Source organism: Notothenia rossii (assembly GCF_949606895.1).
Source record: "Notothenia rossii genome assembly, chromosome: 9".
Taxonomy (NCBI): domain Eukaryota; kingdom Metazoa; phylum Chordata; class Actinopteri; order Perciformes; family Nototheniidae; genus Notothenia; species Notothenia rossii.
The window spans coordinates 75,357,260-75,375,203 of NC_136907.1; the positions used below are offsets into that span (position 1 = coordinate 75,357,260).

General features: G+C 40.6%; 1 protein-coding gene across 3 annotated transcripts; it reads left to right on the plus strand.

Moving 5' to 3' along the window:
* Window positions 1-2,279: 2,279 nt before the first annotated feature.
* LOC307017887 (uncharacterized protein) lies at window positions 2,280-13,037 on the plus strand. Of its 3 annotated transcripts, XM_079647788.1 has the most exons (3): window positions 2,280-2,816; window positions 2,916-3,017; window positions 10,377-13,037. In XM_079647788.1, the coding sequence occupies exons 1-3, from the start codon at window positions 2,774-2,776 to the stop codon at window positions 11,405-11,407; spliced, it is 1,176 nt and encodes a 391-aa protein (XP_079503914.1). In that variant the 5' UTR covers window positions 2,280-2,773; the 3' UTR covers window positions 11,408-13,037. The 3 variants fall into 3 exon arrangements, with proteins under 3 accessions (XP_079503914.1, XP_079503913.1, XP_079503915.1); XM_079647787.1 differs by having other exon boundaries at window positions 2,280-3,017; XM_079647789.1 differs by lacking the exons at window positions 2,280-2,816; window positions 2,916-3,017 and adding an exon at window positions 8,540-9,384.
* The last annotated feature ends 4,907 nt before the right edge of the window (window positions 13,038-17,944 follow it).

Genomic DNA, 17,944 nt, shown 5'->3' on the forward strand with positions numbered 1-17,944 from the left:
GATGCCAATACGTCTCAGTTTATGCTGCTTTATACTTCTACTGTACTACATTTTAGAAAACAGTCTGTATACTGTTGGAGTCAGAGGGTTCTAACACCCAACTCGGCTCCGCGTGTCCTTTTAGTGAGCTGGGTAAAATCATAAAAGAAGGGATTAAGAAACACCAAGATACAAGTTCAAACAATAATCTGTTTTAATGATAAAAGGTAACAATACAATACAATGAGTACTCTGGGCTCAATTCTACTACCGTGCGATACCAATATCGGAGACGGTCAGTCAGAAGGGGCGCCGAGCATCAAAATATCACAACCTTTATACACAGGTGGGGAGGAGTTGTATCGGATGCTCCTCCCTAGTTATTTGTTATTGGCAATTTCACTTCTGGGCGAGCTAGCCAGTGAGTTGGTTATGGCTAGAAAGGATCCGTCTAGTGTAAATATGACGTCACGTTCTCGTTGTAACTCGTTGTAATCGGAGCGGCTCGGAAACACATCTACAGCAGTAACATGCAACATACACATTAATGCAGCAGCAATATTAATAGAGAAACATCAGACTTAATAGTAAAACACTGCAAGGGAACATTTTATTGCACCAGGAGCTATCTTGGGACTTTTACTGCGACAACGTTGACTTGCCTGTGAATAAAAAATAAACCATAGTGTTGGTGATCTACAGTGTTGTCATTCTTCTTTGAACACCAACAAGACCGCTAACACCCTATTTCAACAATCACACTCCCTGTCATTGACATAATTAATATATAGTTGAGCTTTTCACCATAATTTGCTGTGGCCAACCGATGTTAACGATCGTAACTGAAAGGCTGCCTGCCAAACGTAAACATTCAGCCACGTGACATTCAGCCAAACTCTCGCGAGAGTTTTACACAAGACGGATCCTTTCTAGCCATAACCCAGTGAGTTGGCAGTTCTCCATTGGCCGGTTTCACTTCTGGGCGGGACCCCAGACAATGAGTCAGCAGTCGTTGATACCATCTGTTTCGCCCCATCTCTTTACAAGGAGATGTTAACAGATGACCAATGTATAGCTGGGATCACACACACACACACAAACACACACACACACACACACACACACACACACACACACACACACACACACACACACACACACACACACACACACACACACACACACACACACACACACACACACACACACACACACACACACGTGCCTGTGTCCTTATAGGGATGTTTCACTATGTTGCACATAACAGATATATAGTTAAGGAAAACATTACCTCGGCTCTCAATCAGTCCTACAGCAATGTTTTGGAGTAGTAGAATTGTACATACATAGGACTCTTTGACAGAACGCACACACCTTCCCCTTAAACATATTTAACGCACACACATCTTAGATATGTAGCCTCTACATGTCTGTGCCCTAATAAGGATGTCTCATCTCCCACATCTCTAGTCTCCTCTCATGCAAAACTGCTCCTACTTCATACAGAATAATTAAACATGTTTAAGCCAACTACTGCACAATGTTGTAGCAATTTAGTACTCACAGCATGAAAGAATAAAACACAGGTATAGTTGAACAGTAATCACACAGCACATATATTTACTGCAATGAAAACACACACCCATCTGCCCTAAGCATTTGTAACGCACACTCTTTTTTACCATGCAAGCATTCCAGAGATTTGAGCTATTGTCCAAATAAGGATGTCCCCTCGCTCACATCCCACTCCAAACACAAAGGCTTCACCCCTCACATCTCCAGCTTCTGGCCACACAGATCGCTATTATTTGATACAAAGTAATTAAACACACATATATTTAAGCAAACTCATATCTTGATACTGACAACACAGGTTACTTTAATAATCAATAATACACCACTGCATTCATTTGATAGCTTTTATTTACTCATTAGATATAGATTAGTAGATCATTCAAAAATATAAATCAATTATTAAACACACTTTGACAGTTATTTATAGGATAAGATAGCCAGCAGCAGGACATCAAGTTATTCAAATTAGCTCTACATTTACTAACTGTGATAAAACACATCAATAATCATTATAGTAACCCAGTAACTCAATATATATACATATATATATATATATACGATTCTGAAAAGGGCAATTATGCATAAGGAGTACTTTTACTTTTGGTACTTTAAATATATTTTGATACCAATGCTTTTGTACTTTTACTTGTTACACAGTATTTTTACCCTGTAGTATTTCTACTTTTACTTTAGTAGAATATCTGAGTACTTCTTACACCACTGCTACCATAAGTTTGGAGCTGTGTGCTACGAAAGCCGGAATTTAAAGCAAATATTTTACAGCTGAAGACTGTTTTTAAATGTAGAGCAGGTTGTAAGCGAGACCCCGTTTGTAAATGAGGAAACAGTTCAGCGCTGCTCCTCCTCCTGGAATGATTCAGATTTTTGATAAGCCCTCCCTCTTCTTCCTGTTCTAAGACACAGCCAGCTCCACTCTGTACACGCCCCTGATACAACTGCCTACCGTTAGAGAATATCACCAGTTGTTCGTCCCACATCTTATTTGGCAACAGCGTCTCGTCGCTACGGTTCTCTCTCTCTGTGTTCCTGAGAAAGTGTGTGTGAGCTCCAGCGCTACTGATCCATCATCTGTGTTTTTGGATAAACCTCTGAATGGACTGTGTGCTCTTTTTTCTGGAGCGTTTACCTCGGACTATAGGAGCTAGCTTAGCATGCTAGCTGGAAACACGTTAGCAACACTAGTCAGATTAAGAGTTTGATGGAGAGAGAAACGGTGTGTTTAACGGAGTCTGCAGGAAAAGGTGATCTAGTAAACATGAGTAAAGTCCAAATGCTGCTGTCGTTGAAGAAGCAGCGACTCACTGTTGAAGAGATATTTGCTCTGTTTGAAAAAACGATAGGAGAGCTCGAGGAGGAGCTGTCTCTTTCCAAAGAGGAGATCAAGAGACTCCAGAAACTACTGGACGCTGTTTTACAGCCTCAGCTTCGGATACACAGAGCAGGTATGTTCTCTTTACCCTTAATTAACTCTTCAGTCGCACTTTATTATCACATTAATAACACTTTTAGACCCTTTTTCAGCACTTGCTGCAGGTAGTAAATCCTGAAGTAAAAGTACAAACACCACGCTGTGAAAATACTCCATTGCAAGTTAAAGTACTGCATTAATATCTTATTTAAGTAAAAAAGTATGTAAGTATTATTAGACAATTGTACTTTATTATTATAATTAAAATGTATTACGAAAGAGCAAACCTACCAAAATAAATATATTTATAAAAATACATACATTGAATAATATGCCATTTAATTTACTGATTTAAATATTACCCATACATGTAGGCACTAGTTGGTTAAATGTGACATACATTGATACTTTAGTCTTAATGTGCTTCTTTATTCACCTTTTCATTTTAAATGTGTAAAAAGCAAATAATAACAACACTTTCGATTAATTCAAATTGTGCGAGAATAATTCATAAAGAAATCAATGAATAAATATGTTAAATAATAAATTAAACTAATCTAAAATGTTACTTGATAAAGAATAGGGGAACTAGTACAAAGGTCATTAAGTAATTAAAAAATTAATATAAATTAATGTAAAATCTCATCAATCAATTATTGCTAACATGTATTTATAATACATTCTGTATTTATAAAACGGACAAGTCAAATCAAGCAATCTGATTGGTTCTTAGCCGTGATATACTGAGCGTATACCACGGGTAGAATTGTAAGTTACTTTACACAACAAGTCAGTATCCCTCCGCGTCTAAGAAAAACAGTATACCGTTGGGCTGAAAAGCAAACTGCCTGCAGTTTTCTTTTCATACTGGAACAAGAAAGCAGCGGAGAAGTAACGGGGCAGAAACCCTCCCTTTTACATTACATTACATTACATTGCATTTAGCTGACGCTTTTATCCAAAGCGACTTACAATAAGTGCGTTCGACCAGGAAGATACAACCTTTAAGAAAACAGAATCATATAAGTACATCAGGTTTCATAGAGCCAAACATTTCAAGTGCTTCTCAACTGGCTTTAGAAAGCCAGCCCTTTATTAGTATATAAGTGCTTTGTTAGTAATTCTATCGCTCGAAGTGGAGTCTAAAGAGATGAGTTTTCAGTTTGCGTCGGAAGATGTGTAAGCTATCTGCTGTCCTGATTTCAATGGGGAGATCATTCCACCATTTTGGAGCCAGGATAGCAAACCCACGTGTTTTTGCTGACGGGAACTTGGGTCCCCCTCGCAGTGCGGGTGCAGCGAGCTGTTTGGCTGATGCAGAGCGGAGTGCACGTGCTGGGGTGTACGGTTTAACCATGTCCTGGATGTAGGAAGGGCCAGATCCATTCACAGCATGGTACGCAAGTACCAGTGTCTTGAAGTGGATTCTAGCAGTTACTGGAAGCCAGTGAAGGGAGCGGAGGAGCGGTGTGGTGTGGGAGAATTTGGGAAGGTTGAAGACCAGACGAGCCGCTGCATTCTGGATGAGCTGCAGAGGTCGGATGGCACATGCAGGTAGACCAGCCAGGAGGGAGTTGCAGTAGTCTAGGCGTGAGATGACGAGAGCCTGGACCAGAATCTGCGCTGATGTCTGGGTCAGCTGGGGACGTATCCTCCTGATGTTGTAAAGCGTGTATCTGCAGCAGCGGGTTGTAGCAGCGATGTTTGCAGTGAAGGACAATTTGTTATCTAGGACCACACCCAGATTCCTTGCAGTCTGAGTCGGGGAAACAACAGAGGTGCCGATGTTGATTGTTAGGTCAAGAGTGGGACAATCTTTTCCCGGAAGGAAGAGCAGTTCAGTCTTGTCAAGGTTGAGCTTGAGGTGATGAGCAGACATCCACCGAGAGATGTCTGCTAGGCAAGCAGAGATGCGTGCGACGACCTGGGTCTCTGAGCGGGGAAAGGACAGAATTAGTTGGGTGTCGTCAGCGTAGCAGTGGTATGAAAAACCATGCGGGCTAATGACAGACCCGAGCGAGTTTGTGTACAGGGAGAAGAGGAGGGGACCAAGAACCGAGCCCTGAGGGACCCCTGTAGTTAATTGACAAGGGTCGGACTCGGACCCTCTCCAAGTAACCCTGTAGGTGCGGTCGTTGAGGTATGAGGTGAGGAGGGAAAGTGCAGTGCCTGAAACTCCAAGTTCTTGGAGAGTGCAAAGGAGGATCTGATGATTCATCATGTCGAATGCAGCAGACAGGTCCAGAAGGATGATGACAGAGGAGAGGGAGGCTGCTTTAGCAGTGTGCAGTTCATCAGAGACAGCAAGGAGAGCAGTTTCTGTTGAGTGACCTGCCTTGAAACCAGACTGGTGCGGATCCAGAAGGTTGTTCTGATGGAGATAACAGGAGAGTTGTTTAAAGACAGCGCGTTCAAGTGTTTTAGACAGGAACGGGAGGAGAGAGACGGGCCTGTAGTTTATAACATCAGACGGATTGAGAGTGGGTTTCTTAAGGAGAGGGTTTACTCTTGCCTCCTTGAGACTGTTTGGAAAGTGACCAGAAGTTAGAGAAGTGTTGATGAAATGGGTGAGAAATGGTAGAATATCAGGAGCGATAGTCTGAAGGAGGTTTGAGGGGATAGGGTCCAGAGAACAGGTGGTAGGACGGGCAGAGGTAACGAGGGTAAGAACCTCACTTGGAGAGAGAGGGGAGAAGGAGGTCAGTGTGTGGGTGAAGGGAGGGTCTGGTGACCCAGCGGTGAGTAAAGGTGAGTCAGAAAAGGAAGAGCGAATATCATCAACCTTTTTTTCAAAGTGGTTAACAAAGTCGCTTGACAGAAGGGAGGAGGGGGGAGGTGCTTTGGGAGGGTCCAAGAGGGTGGAGAAGATAGAAAATAGTTTTTTGTGATTGGAATAGGAAGATTGGATCTTATCTTGAAAGAAAGTGCTTTTTGCCTGAGAGATGGAAGCAGAGAAAGAGGAGAGGAGAGCCTGATAGGTTAGGAGGTCGTCATGGTGTTTGGATTTCCACCATTTCCGCTCTGCTGCCCGAAGGATGGTTCTATTAGCACGCAGTGCGTCATTTAGCCAGGGAGCAGGAGGGGACTGACGAGCCGGCCGCGATGTGAGAGGACAGAGAGAGTCCAGAGAGGATGAGAGAGTAGAGAGGAGAGTTTTTGCAGCAGCGTTTGGAGGCAGGAGTTGGAACGAGTCAGAGGAAGGGAGGGCTGAGAGCACCGATGAGGCAAAGGTAGAGGGGGAGAGGGAACGGAGGTTACGGCGGACAGGAGCAGAGTTAGAAGAGATGAGGTTGTTATGTTTGGAAAGGGGTAGAGAGAATGAAATGAAGAAGTGATCGGATGTGTGGAGCGGGTTTACAGAGAGGTTAGAAGTAGAGCAGTTCCTTGAGAATATGAGATCAAGGACATTGCCAGCTTTATGAGTTGGTGGGGATGGAGACAGTGAGAAAGCAAAGGTGGTTAACAGAGATGTTAGTTCAGATATCTTCCCTGTCTGGAGGTTGAAATCTCCGAGAAGTACAGCGGGAGGGCCAGTTTCAGGGATGTGTGAGAGGAGATTATCTAACTCCTCCAAGAAGTCCCCCAAGGCGCCTGGTGGACGGTAGAGAACAACAATGGTTAATTGTATAGGATGGGTTACTGTGACGGCATGGAATTCAAAGGTAGAAGGAGTGAAATTAGGTAGCTTGAAGAGGGAAAAGCTCCATTTGGGAGAGAGCAGGAGACCAGTGCCACCTCCTCTGCCAGAGGGTCTGGGTGTATGGGAGAAGGAATATGCTGTGGAGAGAGCTGCTGGGGTGGATGTGTTGGATGGAGTGATCCAGGTCTCCGTGAGAGCAAGGAAATCCAGAGACTGCAGGGAAGCGTAGCCAGAGATGAAGTCAGCCTTAGGGACAGCTGACTGGCAGTTCCACAGGCCCCCTGAAACGAGATGTTGGATCTCAGTGGAGCATGTGGGATAGACGAGAGCAGGCCGGTGAAATCGATTAGGAGAAACACGGGGCCAGTGATAATTGCGAGAAGACACATGAACAGGAATGCAGAAAATACACATGATTATAGCATGAGGGGCTAGAGAACCCAAGAGAATTGAATAAAACTAAATAACACCAGCGATACTTGGCGCAATCAGAGTAGGATTTGCCTCCTCTTTGCCTCCCACGTGACTCTTAATGTCTTTGTCAGTCTTCGTCTGGCTGACGCTGAAGCTGACGCTCCAGGAAAACGCAACCTAAGATGGATACCTGATTGCTCAGTTCTCACAGCTTTGGGGGCACGCCGCTGTAATTAGTTAACTATTTTCTGCTGATGGGCGACAGCAGAGTCTTCCAACCTCTTGGAATGCACACTTGAGGGGCGTGACTCACTGAGACCTGAGTTACAGCTGCTGGACTAGAGCAGATCTGAGATTTTAAAATCTCTCAGAAATCGCCGTTTTAGCTACAATAACTACAGAACAATTATACAGAGTAGAATAAATGAAAGAGAGAAGTCTATTTAAACAAGAATATAACTTACAGTGATTGCTGAGTCAGTATCGATAGTGTCCTCCTCACCGAGTCTGGATGCACACTCGCAGCGGTCCAGACATAGACATCAAACGGCAAAAGATATTCAGTGTGCAGTTCCTTTGGCATTAGGGCAGGGATATCTAGACACTTTCCAAGGTTTGACATAATGAATTGTGCTACTTTTAAAGCAAGCAACAATGTTTTCAAATCTGTAATCAAAGAGGTCCGCAAAAACACTATCGACCAATCAGATTGCTTGATTTTACTTGTCAGTTTTATAAATATATTTGCATTTCTTCCGTTACGAAACAAAATGACAAAGCATAACATTGAAACATTTAAGATTAACTTCGACCTCCGGGGGGGTCTTACTATGGAGTAGTGGATTGAGCAGTGCCTATCTCCAGAAAAAAAAGCACCTAACGAAGAGCAGGTAGACCAACTGGAAAAGTACCACCATTCAAAAGCTTTCTGATGCAGGTCTTGAAACAAAGCAGAGAAATTATGACCGTTAGTGGCCACAGGTGCGAAAGCTCTCTCCAGAGCTACTGGAAGCCGAATCTCGGGGACCGGAGAAAGTGGAGCAATATTCTTGCCACGCCAAGCAGCAGCCTAGAACAACCTCAACCTGTACAAGTAACCACGTTAGCCATGCTACTGATGCTGGACAGTTTTTCAGTGGGTGCACAATAAACGGCAACATACAAATGAATGTAAGTAAATAGCCAAATAATGGATCAACGCTCTGTCTAATATGTTCGCTAGCTGTTAGAGTTGTTGCATAGCAACCACCTTTCGTGCAGAAGGCAACGGAGGGACTTTTAATTTGAACATCATTATTTGCTAATAAAAACTATTTAAATTAGATTGTGTATTTTTCTTTCATATTGCCACGCTTGGTAACCGTTTTATAAAAGCAATAGCTCACTTCAGGCCGTGATATAATGAGCATATACCACGGCCTGTCGTGATCTATTGCTTAAATATATATATATTATATATATATATATATATATATATATATCTTTTTTTTGTTGAGGGAGATATACACTAGTATTAGACGCAGTCAAACGTTTGGACACATCTTCTCATTTGAAGTTTTTTATTTATTTAAATTGGTTCTACTTTGTAGATTTATACTGAAGACATTAAAACTATAAAAGAACACATATGGAATGATCTAGTTAACAAGAAAGTGTTACAATAATCCAGAATATGATTTATATTTTGCTGGCTACTGCAGAATGCTTTGGTAGCCATGCTGGTTAAGGGTGCCTTGAATTCTGAATAAATCACCTACAGTGAGACCAGCAAAGCCCCCCACCTCACCTCCTCCTCCATGCTTCACAGTGGAAACCACTTATGCAGAAGCCATCCGCTCACATTCTCTGCTTCTCCCAAAGACACAGAGGTTGGAACCAAAAACCTCTAATTTGGACCGATCAGACCAAAGTACAGATTTCCACTGGTCTAATGTCCAATCCTTGTGTTTTCTTGGCCCAAACAATTCTCTTCGTCTTGTTGTTCATCCTCATTAGTGGATCTTTGCACCAATTGGACCACGAAGGCCTAATTCACGCAGTCTCCTCTGAACAGTGCATGTTAAGATTGTCTGCTCCTTGAGCTCTGTGATCATTTATGTGGGCTCTAATCTGAGGTGCTTTAATTTGCGGTTTCTGAGGCTGGTAACTCTGATGTATTTTTCCTCTGCAGCAGAGGTAACTCTTGCTCTTCCTTTCCAGGAGGGGTCATCATGAGAGCCAGTTTCATAATAGCATTCGATGGTTTTTGCGACTGCGCTTGAGGATACATTCAAAGTTCTTGACATTTTCCGGATCGACTGGGCTTCATTTCTTAAAGTGACGATGGACGGTCGTTTCTCTTTACTGGGTTGAGTCGTTCTTGCTATAATATGGATTACAACAGCAGTCAAATAGGGCTTTCCACTGTGCACTAACTCTACCTCTGCACAACACAACTGATGGTGTCAAACACATTAAGAAGGCAAGTCATTCCACACATTGACTCTTGACAAGGCACACGTGTTAATGGAAAACCATTCCAGGTGTCTACCTCATTAAGCTGACTGAGAGAAGCCAAGAGTGTGCAAAGCTGTCATCAAGGCAAAAGGGGGCGACTTTGAAGAATCTAAAATAAAAATCATATTCTTGAATTCTTAACAATTTTTTGTTAACTAAATAATTCCATATGTGTTCTTCCATAGTTTTGATGTCTTCAGTATTAATATACAAAGTAGAAATAAATTAAAATAAACAAAAACCATTGAATGAGAAGGAGTCCAAACTTTTGATTGGTACTGTATATAGAAAACACACATTTTAATATTTAGCAGGTTCCTTCATCTATAATCATTTATACAAGCGCAACTTTGAACATGTACAGCAGTAAAATGCAACATACATAATAATCAAGAAACATCATAAATTAAACACTGACAAGGAACATTTTACTGCACCATCATTACTTTTACATAAGAAGGTGATGTAAAATGTTCTGTTAATACTTGCATACTTTTACTTAAATAAGGTTTGAATGCAGGATTTTTATTTGTAACAGAGTATTTACATTCTATACTGTAGGCGTAGTGTATCTGTGAACAATCCCAAATACAATTGTTTGCATTGCAGCCAGAAGAAAAAAACCTTTTTCATTTTTAACTGGAAGTGGAAAGGGGCGGGGCTACATGAGGTGAATTGAGCCAACAAAAATACACAATAGGTGGGACTAAGAAAGATAAGGTGAAAATATAAAAACAAAGGCATTAATAAGGGCTGCAAAATGTCACCCATGTTAATGGTGATTAGATTTTTGAATGCTAACACTTAACAGTTTGTTCTGACTGTGTTTCCTGTTTCCTGCAGATGTCCAGCTGCCGGTGGTGGTTAAGGAAGAGCTTCTCCCTGAACAGCAGGAGTGGAGCACCAGTCTGGACCAGGAGGACCCAGTGCCCCCCCCACACATTAAGCAGGAACAGGAGGAACTCAGGATCAGTCAGGAGGGAGAGCAGCTTCAGGAGCTGGAGGAGGCTGATATCACCAAATCCACTTTCACTCCTGACCCTGTGAAGAGTGAAGATGATAAAGAGAGACCTCAGTCCTCACAGCCTGATCAAAGACAAACTGAACACATGGAAACAGAAGCTGATGGAGATGACTGTCGAGGACCAGAACCAGCCAGGAACTCAGATCCAGAGAGCAGTTTACAACCAAAGACTGAAGACGACACTGAAGAGTCTTCTGAACCTGATGCAGGAGACTCTTCAGAACCTGACACTGAAGACATTGCTGATTGGAAAGAGACCAGAGAACCTGCATCAGGCTCAAACTCACTGAAAAATAGACATGAATCTGTCAGTGATCCACAACGTAGTGCTGAAAATAAACCATCCAGCTGCTCAGTCTGTAAGCAAGCTTTTTCACAGAGTGGACATTTAAAGGTGCACATGAGAGTCCACACAGGAGAGAAACCATTCACCTGCTCAGTCTGTAAGAAAGCTTTTTCACAGATTGGAAGTTTAAATGTACACATGAGAAGACACAGAGGAGAGAAACCATTCACCTGCTCAGTCTGTAAGAAAGCTTTTTCACAGATTGGAAGTTTAAATGTACACATGAGAGTCCACACAGGAGAGAAACCATTCACCTGTACAGTCTGTAAGAAAGCTTTTTCACATAGTGGAAATGTAAAGGAACACATGAGAGTCCACACAGGAGAGAAACCATTCACCTGTACAGTCTGTAAGAAAGCTTTTTCACATAGTGGAAATGTAAAGGAACACATGAGAGTCCACACAGGAGAGAAACCATTCACATGTACAGTCTGTAAAAAAACTTTTACATGGAGGGATAATTTAAAGGCACACATGAGAGTCCACACAGCAGAGGAAAAATAGAGCTGCAATGTTTGTGACAAAATATTTGAATAGCATAATCATTTCAAAAGACACAAGTGTGTTGGTCGTCAGCTGCTTCTGTAACTGTAAGAGCGTACATTCGTCTATTTTGTATCCTGATGACCTAATGCTGTTACATGTAATACGTTACTCCCTAAGCCTGATTTCACCCACCTGCAACCGATTTGCGAATAATCACAAATGTTAATTTCTTTGACCCCTTGACTTGACTATTTTTTGTTTAATAATCGTTACATCTCCTCTGGATCAAGTTCCCGTGTCCTGCCTTTCACCTGCTGATCACCCACTGCTCATTTAAGGAGGACTCACCTTTACAAGGGACCAGCTAGTCTTAGTGTCTTAATGCAAACGTTTTGTAAAGTGATGCCAGAACAAAAATGTGCTGTTGGGTTGTGTGCTCTCTGCAGGACGGTGTCTGTACTCAAAGATTGTCTATGAAATGAGAGCTTCACTCTGTTTTTGTTGTCTAAACCAGGGGTTCCCAAAGTGGGGGTCGCGACCCCCCGGGGGTTCGCGAGACCCAGAGTGGGGGTCGCGAGATAATTACAAAATAAAAATGGAAAATTAAAAAATATATATTATAAAAAAAATGTATTAATATTTTTTATAATTTTTTTTTCAATTATTCTTAATAATAACATTTGCATAGACATTTTTTTCTTTGACAATCCACAAGCGCAGTGTTTCTCAAACTTTTTTTTTTTTTTCGGAAATTAATTCACTAGCAACCCCCACTAGTCATTCAATGACTAAATTATTACATCATACAGTCATTACATCATGGGTTTGCATTGCAATAATAGAACGCCTAAAACTCAACTTTATTTCTTCCAAGTTGCAGGTGTTCATTGTTTAGAAGTTCGCTGTGTTTCATCCAAGCTTCCACTTCGTGCTCCGATAATGCTGAAAGTATCTGTTGTATGCTTTACCTGCTCCAGTAACAAAAGTGTAATTCACTGGACAGAGACAAGAGATAGTGGATAGGTCCAGAAAAGAACAAGAAGATAGTCCGTATAGTCAGAAAAGAAAAGAGACTCACTCAAGAAAAAAGGTTCTGAACCAGTGAGAGTTCTTCATTTGCACATAAACATGGTCAAATATTTAAAGTTGTGACCAGATGGTGTCTCCCTAATCAGTGTATCTACGGTCCATTTGTTTTTCTTTATTACACAAGTAAGCGGAAGAGCGTCTGAGATGCCTTTTTGTTTTTTTACCTTACTAAATGTTCTAATGGTGATTGGAGCGAGGGGCGGGGCGAAACTCGCGGAAGTGATTTAAAAACAAAAGCCCTCGTTTGCTTGGAACGGTGATATTATAAACAAGGGGAAACAAGGTGAATTTAGCAATCACAACGAAAACGGCCAAGACACATATTGAGCCCAGAAAATGAATATTATTAAGGGCTGTAAATATAATAGGCCTATGTCTAAAACGGACAACATTGTTAGAAGATTTAAACTATACAGCGATTCTGCACTGCGGTCAAATCAGCCGTCTCTCGAGTTTGTTTTTTCAAATCAACTGCTCTTCACTTTTTTTCCTGCTATATTCAATGAGTGATACAAATATTTTTTTTTACCACAACTTCTTAATAAAACTGACACTGTTGGACTCGGTACTTATTTGACTGCTACCAGAAATGAAATGAAGTACTTTCATCCTCTGTCAAATTCCCCTCCATACTACATATTGCATGTTTTCTGCTGTCTTTGAAGAGTGATAAAGATACAATTTTACCATTAGTTCTTAATGAAATTGATACTGTTTGACTTTGTATTAGTTAGCCTACTACTAATAATACATTTGTGGGGGAGACTTCTGAGTTTTGATGGCAAACACTGACGGTTTATTTGGAGCTTCAACATATCACGGGCCACGAGTTGACCACACGGTTGAGATGCCACAATCAATTCTGAAGAACTCTACCCCAGACCCATGTATTTAGCTACTTCAGAGAGAATAATTAACATTGTGCATAACAAGATATAATCAGAAAACACCTCTATCAGCTGATGCCAACAGGCAGGAACAGGGAGACAAAACACTGAGAGCACAGCAGCCAAGGTTAGAGGTGCGTGTGCTCAGTCAGGACAGTATGAACTGATAAACTGGGTCAAAGTTATGGGCCTTGGAAAATATTTCCCCAACAGTTCCTCTCTTTTGATCAATTTTGATGACCTAAAAACCTGAGTCTAATAATATTTTGTTCAATACTTAAATCAATGGGAATCTTCAGATTTGAGTGTGGACTTCCACAACATCGATTGCCTCAATAACAATCACATTAAGAACAACATAATAAGATTGAAACATTCAATCGCAATGATCGAGACAGCCAATCATAATAGAAACATCATCTCTCGTCAGTGTTTGGAGCATCTTTTGTCAAAAGACACATATACAATCACAGATACATAATAGCAAAACCATTTATTAAACTAATATGTTTTAACATTTAATCATTAGTTAATCTTATTTATCAAATTATAAAATAAAAACCAGCTGGCAACTTAAAGATTTATTTAAGGCAATCAGTCAAAAGCATTTAAAATCAGGATCATAAGAGATCCAGCTAAGGTATAAGAAATTCACACTGGTGATCTAATCAATCTGTAATATGCAAAATTGCAGTGTCTTCAATTTAGGATTATATTTACTTAAGCTTCATTAAATATTAAATCAAAAAGACAATGGTATGATAACATAATTCCATTACTTAAAGTATCAATCCAATGTCATTTCAAAATCTGAAGGGAAAAGTTAAACAATTCTCAAAATGTTTAACAATCTGAAAAGGAACAGTTAGGTAAATATTCAAAGACTATTTCAAATGTGTGGTCTAAAATTATATTTATAAATTATCATTATTATAAGCAAGACAATAAATGGCAAAGATATGTAGAAAATAAATGTATTTAAGATACGTTCATAACAAACGTAACGTGGGAGAAAATACGTTTCTCGCTAAACGTAGTTGAGAATGCAGTTTAGTTCTTTGGGAACGTCATTTTTAGGAGACAGGGTTGCCCAGTTCGAAAAGCATTGCTTTTCGGCCAAACTGTATAGAGAGGCGAAGTCCCTCCCTTTCCGGTGGACCTCATGGGACCTTATTTCGGAAAAATTATGTATTGAAGTCAATGGCGTGAGAAAATTGAATTGTGCCACGAATTACACATATGATGTTTGTCAATCTTAAAAAATGATTTCCAGTTTATCGTAAAACTGTTGAAATATAAGACTATGAAAAATACGCAACTAGAAAGACTACAAATTCCAGAGTCGCGTAAAGGATGTCATAACTGATGTCATAAGTGTTTTCCTCCACTAAATATAAGAGATAGCTAAGTTAAGGAAACTTCAACAAGATGCCTGTGTGCTTTGTACCAGATTGTAATCATACCAGCAATGGGTCTTGCTCGTTCTTTCGCTTCCCGTCTGATGAAAGTACCAGGAGTGGTTGGATCAAGTTAGCTAACTAGCTAGTAGCAAGCACGTTAGTTAGCATTACAGCCTTAGCCTGTCATTTTTATAAGCCTTAACATGAAGTATAAGTAACCCAAAATGTGAAACAGTAAGAGTAGTAGTCATATTTCGTGAACCCTTTGAAGAGTACTGTCACACCGGTGTGATAATACACCATTTAAGCCCGGGGGAGACATGCTAACGCTAACTCTACATTAGCATCGGCGATCTTTTCTACTTCATGCTATCTGCACAAATGGTTAACATTGAACATTAAAAAAAACAGGCAGTTCAGGGAGAATCGAAGTAAGGCAGGCACATTTGCATGACATTCTTCCCTTGTTTGGCAAGACAGTAGTGACGGCCATCTTGGTGACGTGTGTTGTTGTGCGAGACCAGAGATTTAGTTGGGGAAAAATCGATCTCTGTGCTGATGTAGAAACTGCATGGTCTTATTTTTATCTTGGTTTTATGGAGATCATTGATAGACATGCACCCCTGCATAAATTTAGAGTGAAGGGACGAGACAATCCTTGGTTTTCTGCTGAACTGTCCAGTCTCCTTCATGAGAGAAACAAGGCCTGGGCAAAGGCTAGGAAATCAGGCTCAGAGGTAGAATGGCTGCGTTTTAGGCAGCTAAGGAATAGCTTCACTTCACATGTCAAAAGTGCTAAGTCGAAGTACTGTTTGTCCGTTACCACAGAAAACCTAAATAATCCTAGGAAATTTTAGAAAGCCATAAAATCGATATCCACCGGTGAGATCCGTAATGAGCTACCTCCGTGCCTTACCACAGCATCTGGCTCTATATCGGACAGGGCCACCATGTTAAATTGCTTTAATAAGCACTTTGTGTCCTTTGGTTCTCTGTTTGATTCTGTTTCTAACTCTGCTTCTGTGAACACCCCAATCCGTGACTCTGAACAATGTGGTCTGGAAAACCCTTTCAGTTTTACTCCTTTTACTGTTAATGTTGTTCATGAAGCCTTAACCAAGCTAGGTTCTAATAAACCGATAGATAGCTGCAGACTTTATTGCTCCTCCTCTCACTACTCTTTTTAACCTCTCCCTCAGCACAAATGCAATTCCAAAAATATTGAAGTCAGCTTATGTCTTGCCTTTACTAAAAGGAGGGGAGGCAACTATTTTAAATAACTATAGGCCAATCTCTAAATTATCAGTTCTGGCGAAGGTGCTCGAACACCGAGTGAGTGAACAAGTAAAGTAGTTTTTATGTAAAAATGATATCCTGTCTAAACATCAGTCAGGCTTCAGAAAGCAACATAGCACCGTCACTGCGACAATGAAAGTGGTGAATGACATTACGAGTATTTTAGATAATAAGCAGAGTTGTGCAGCTCTATTTATTGACCTTTCCAAAGCGTTTGATACCGTCGATCATCGCATCTTAAAGCAGAGGCTACTCAGTATTGGCATATCCAGCCATGCAGTGGGGTGGTTTGTGAACTACCTCTCTGAAAGGTCCCAATGTGTTCACTTTGATGGGCTGTCTTCTGAGTGGTCAAACATTGCTAATGGTGTTCCTCAAGGTTGTGTTTTAGGTCCACTTTTATTCTCCATGTATATCAACAGTTTAGGTGAAAATGTGAATGAAGCTACTTTACATTTCTTTGCGGATGATACCATTATGTACTGTGCAGGTCCCTCCATTAAAGAGGCTGGTGTTAAATTACAGCCTGTTTTAAACATTATTCAGACTCAGCTCTCTGAACTAAAGCTTCTTTTAAATGTTGATAAAACCAATGTAATGCTCTTTTCAAAAGCTAAAAAGACACCAGAGCCTGTTGTAGATATTGTTACTATGCAAGGACAAGTACTTGAAGTGGTTACCTGTTATAAATACCTTGGTATCTGGCTTGATGATTGTCTTACTTTTAAACTTCATGTCAATAACCTGCTTAAAAAGCTGAGGGTTAGACTAGGTTTCTTTTTCAGAAACAAGTCCTGTTTCTCGCTTGAGGCCAGGAAAACGCCAGGAAAAGGCTAGTCACTGTGACCTGTGCTTGGTGATTTGTTGTATATGAATGCACCTGCCCATTGCCTGAACAAGTTAGATGCCACCTATCACAGCGCACTGAGATTTGTCACAAATTGTAAAGCACTTACACATCACTGTACCCTGTATGTCAAGGCAGGTTTGCCATCACTTACTGTAAAGAGGCTCAGTCATTGGTACACGTTTATTTATAAAGCTTTGTTGGGTAAACTCCCGTATTATATCTGCTCTCTGATAACACAGAGAGTTGCAAGCAGCTATTGTCTGAGATCGCATGATGTAGTATTGTTAGATGTGCCAAGAGGACTGGACTTAGGTAAGACAGCTTTTATGTGCGCAGCTCCACTTGCTTGAAACAATCTTCAGCAAGAATTGAAACTGAGCAATCTCATTCCTCTGCATGTTTTTAAAGCTAGGCTAAATTAAATGCTCGTTGATACTATGGGCACTTGTAAATGTCTGTAACTATGTAAATGTATCCTGTGAATATAATGTATGATGTCCTTTATTGTTTTTTGTTTCATGTGGAACCTATATGCTGCAGGTCTCCCTTGAAAAAGAGATCTATGATCTCAATGGGACCAATCTGGTTAAATAAAAGCTTGAAATTAAATGAAAAAAAGTTCATTGAGCGGTTTCACACAACAAAAGTCTTGCTTCACAGTTTTACGGCAAATAAAAGTATTTTTAACCAGTGTGCTACTTTTAAAGCAAGCAACAACATTTTTTCAAATCTGTAATCAAACAGGTCCGCAAAAACACTATCGAAGCAGTTCCTGCCGTTGCTGCGTTCAAACAGTAACAACGGACTCTTTTTCTTAGTGGATGCATGTCATTTAAAATCAATAATAGCCTATTTTTTAAATCATTAAAAACATTTTCTAAATCTATAAAAGCATTTAAATTAATATTGGGAGTCATTTCGTTACTTAGTTGAGAATGTGGCCTTGTAATAAGAGGGATAATGTGCAGCGAGGTGGTCATTCTGGGGAAAAGAACACCCGACAGGCTGAATACCTATGCTTATTATATTGTAA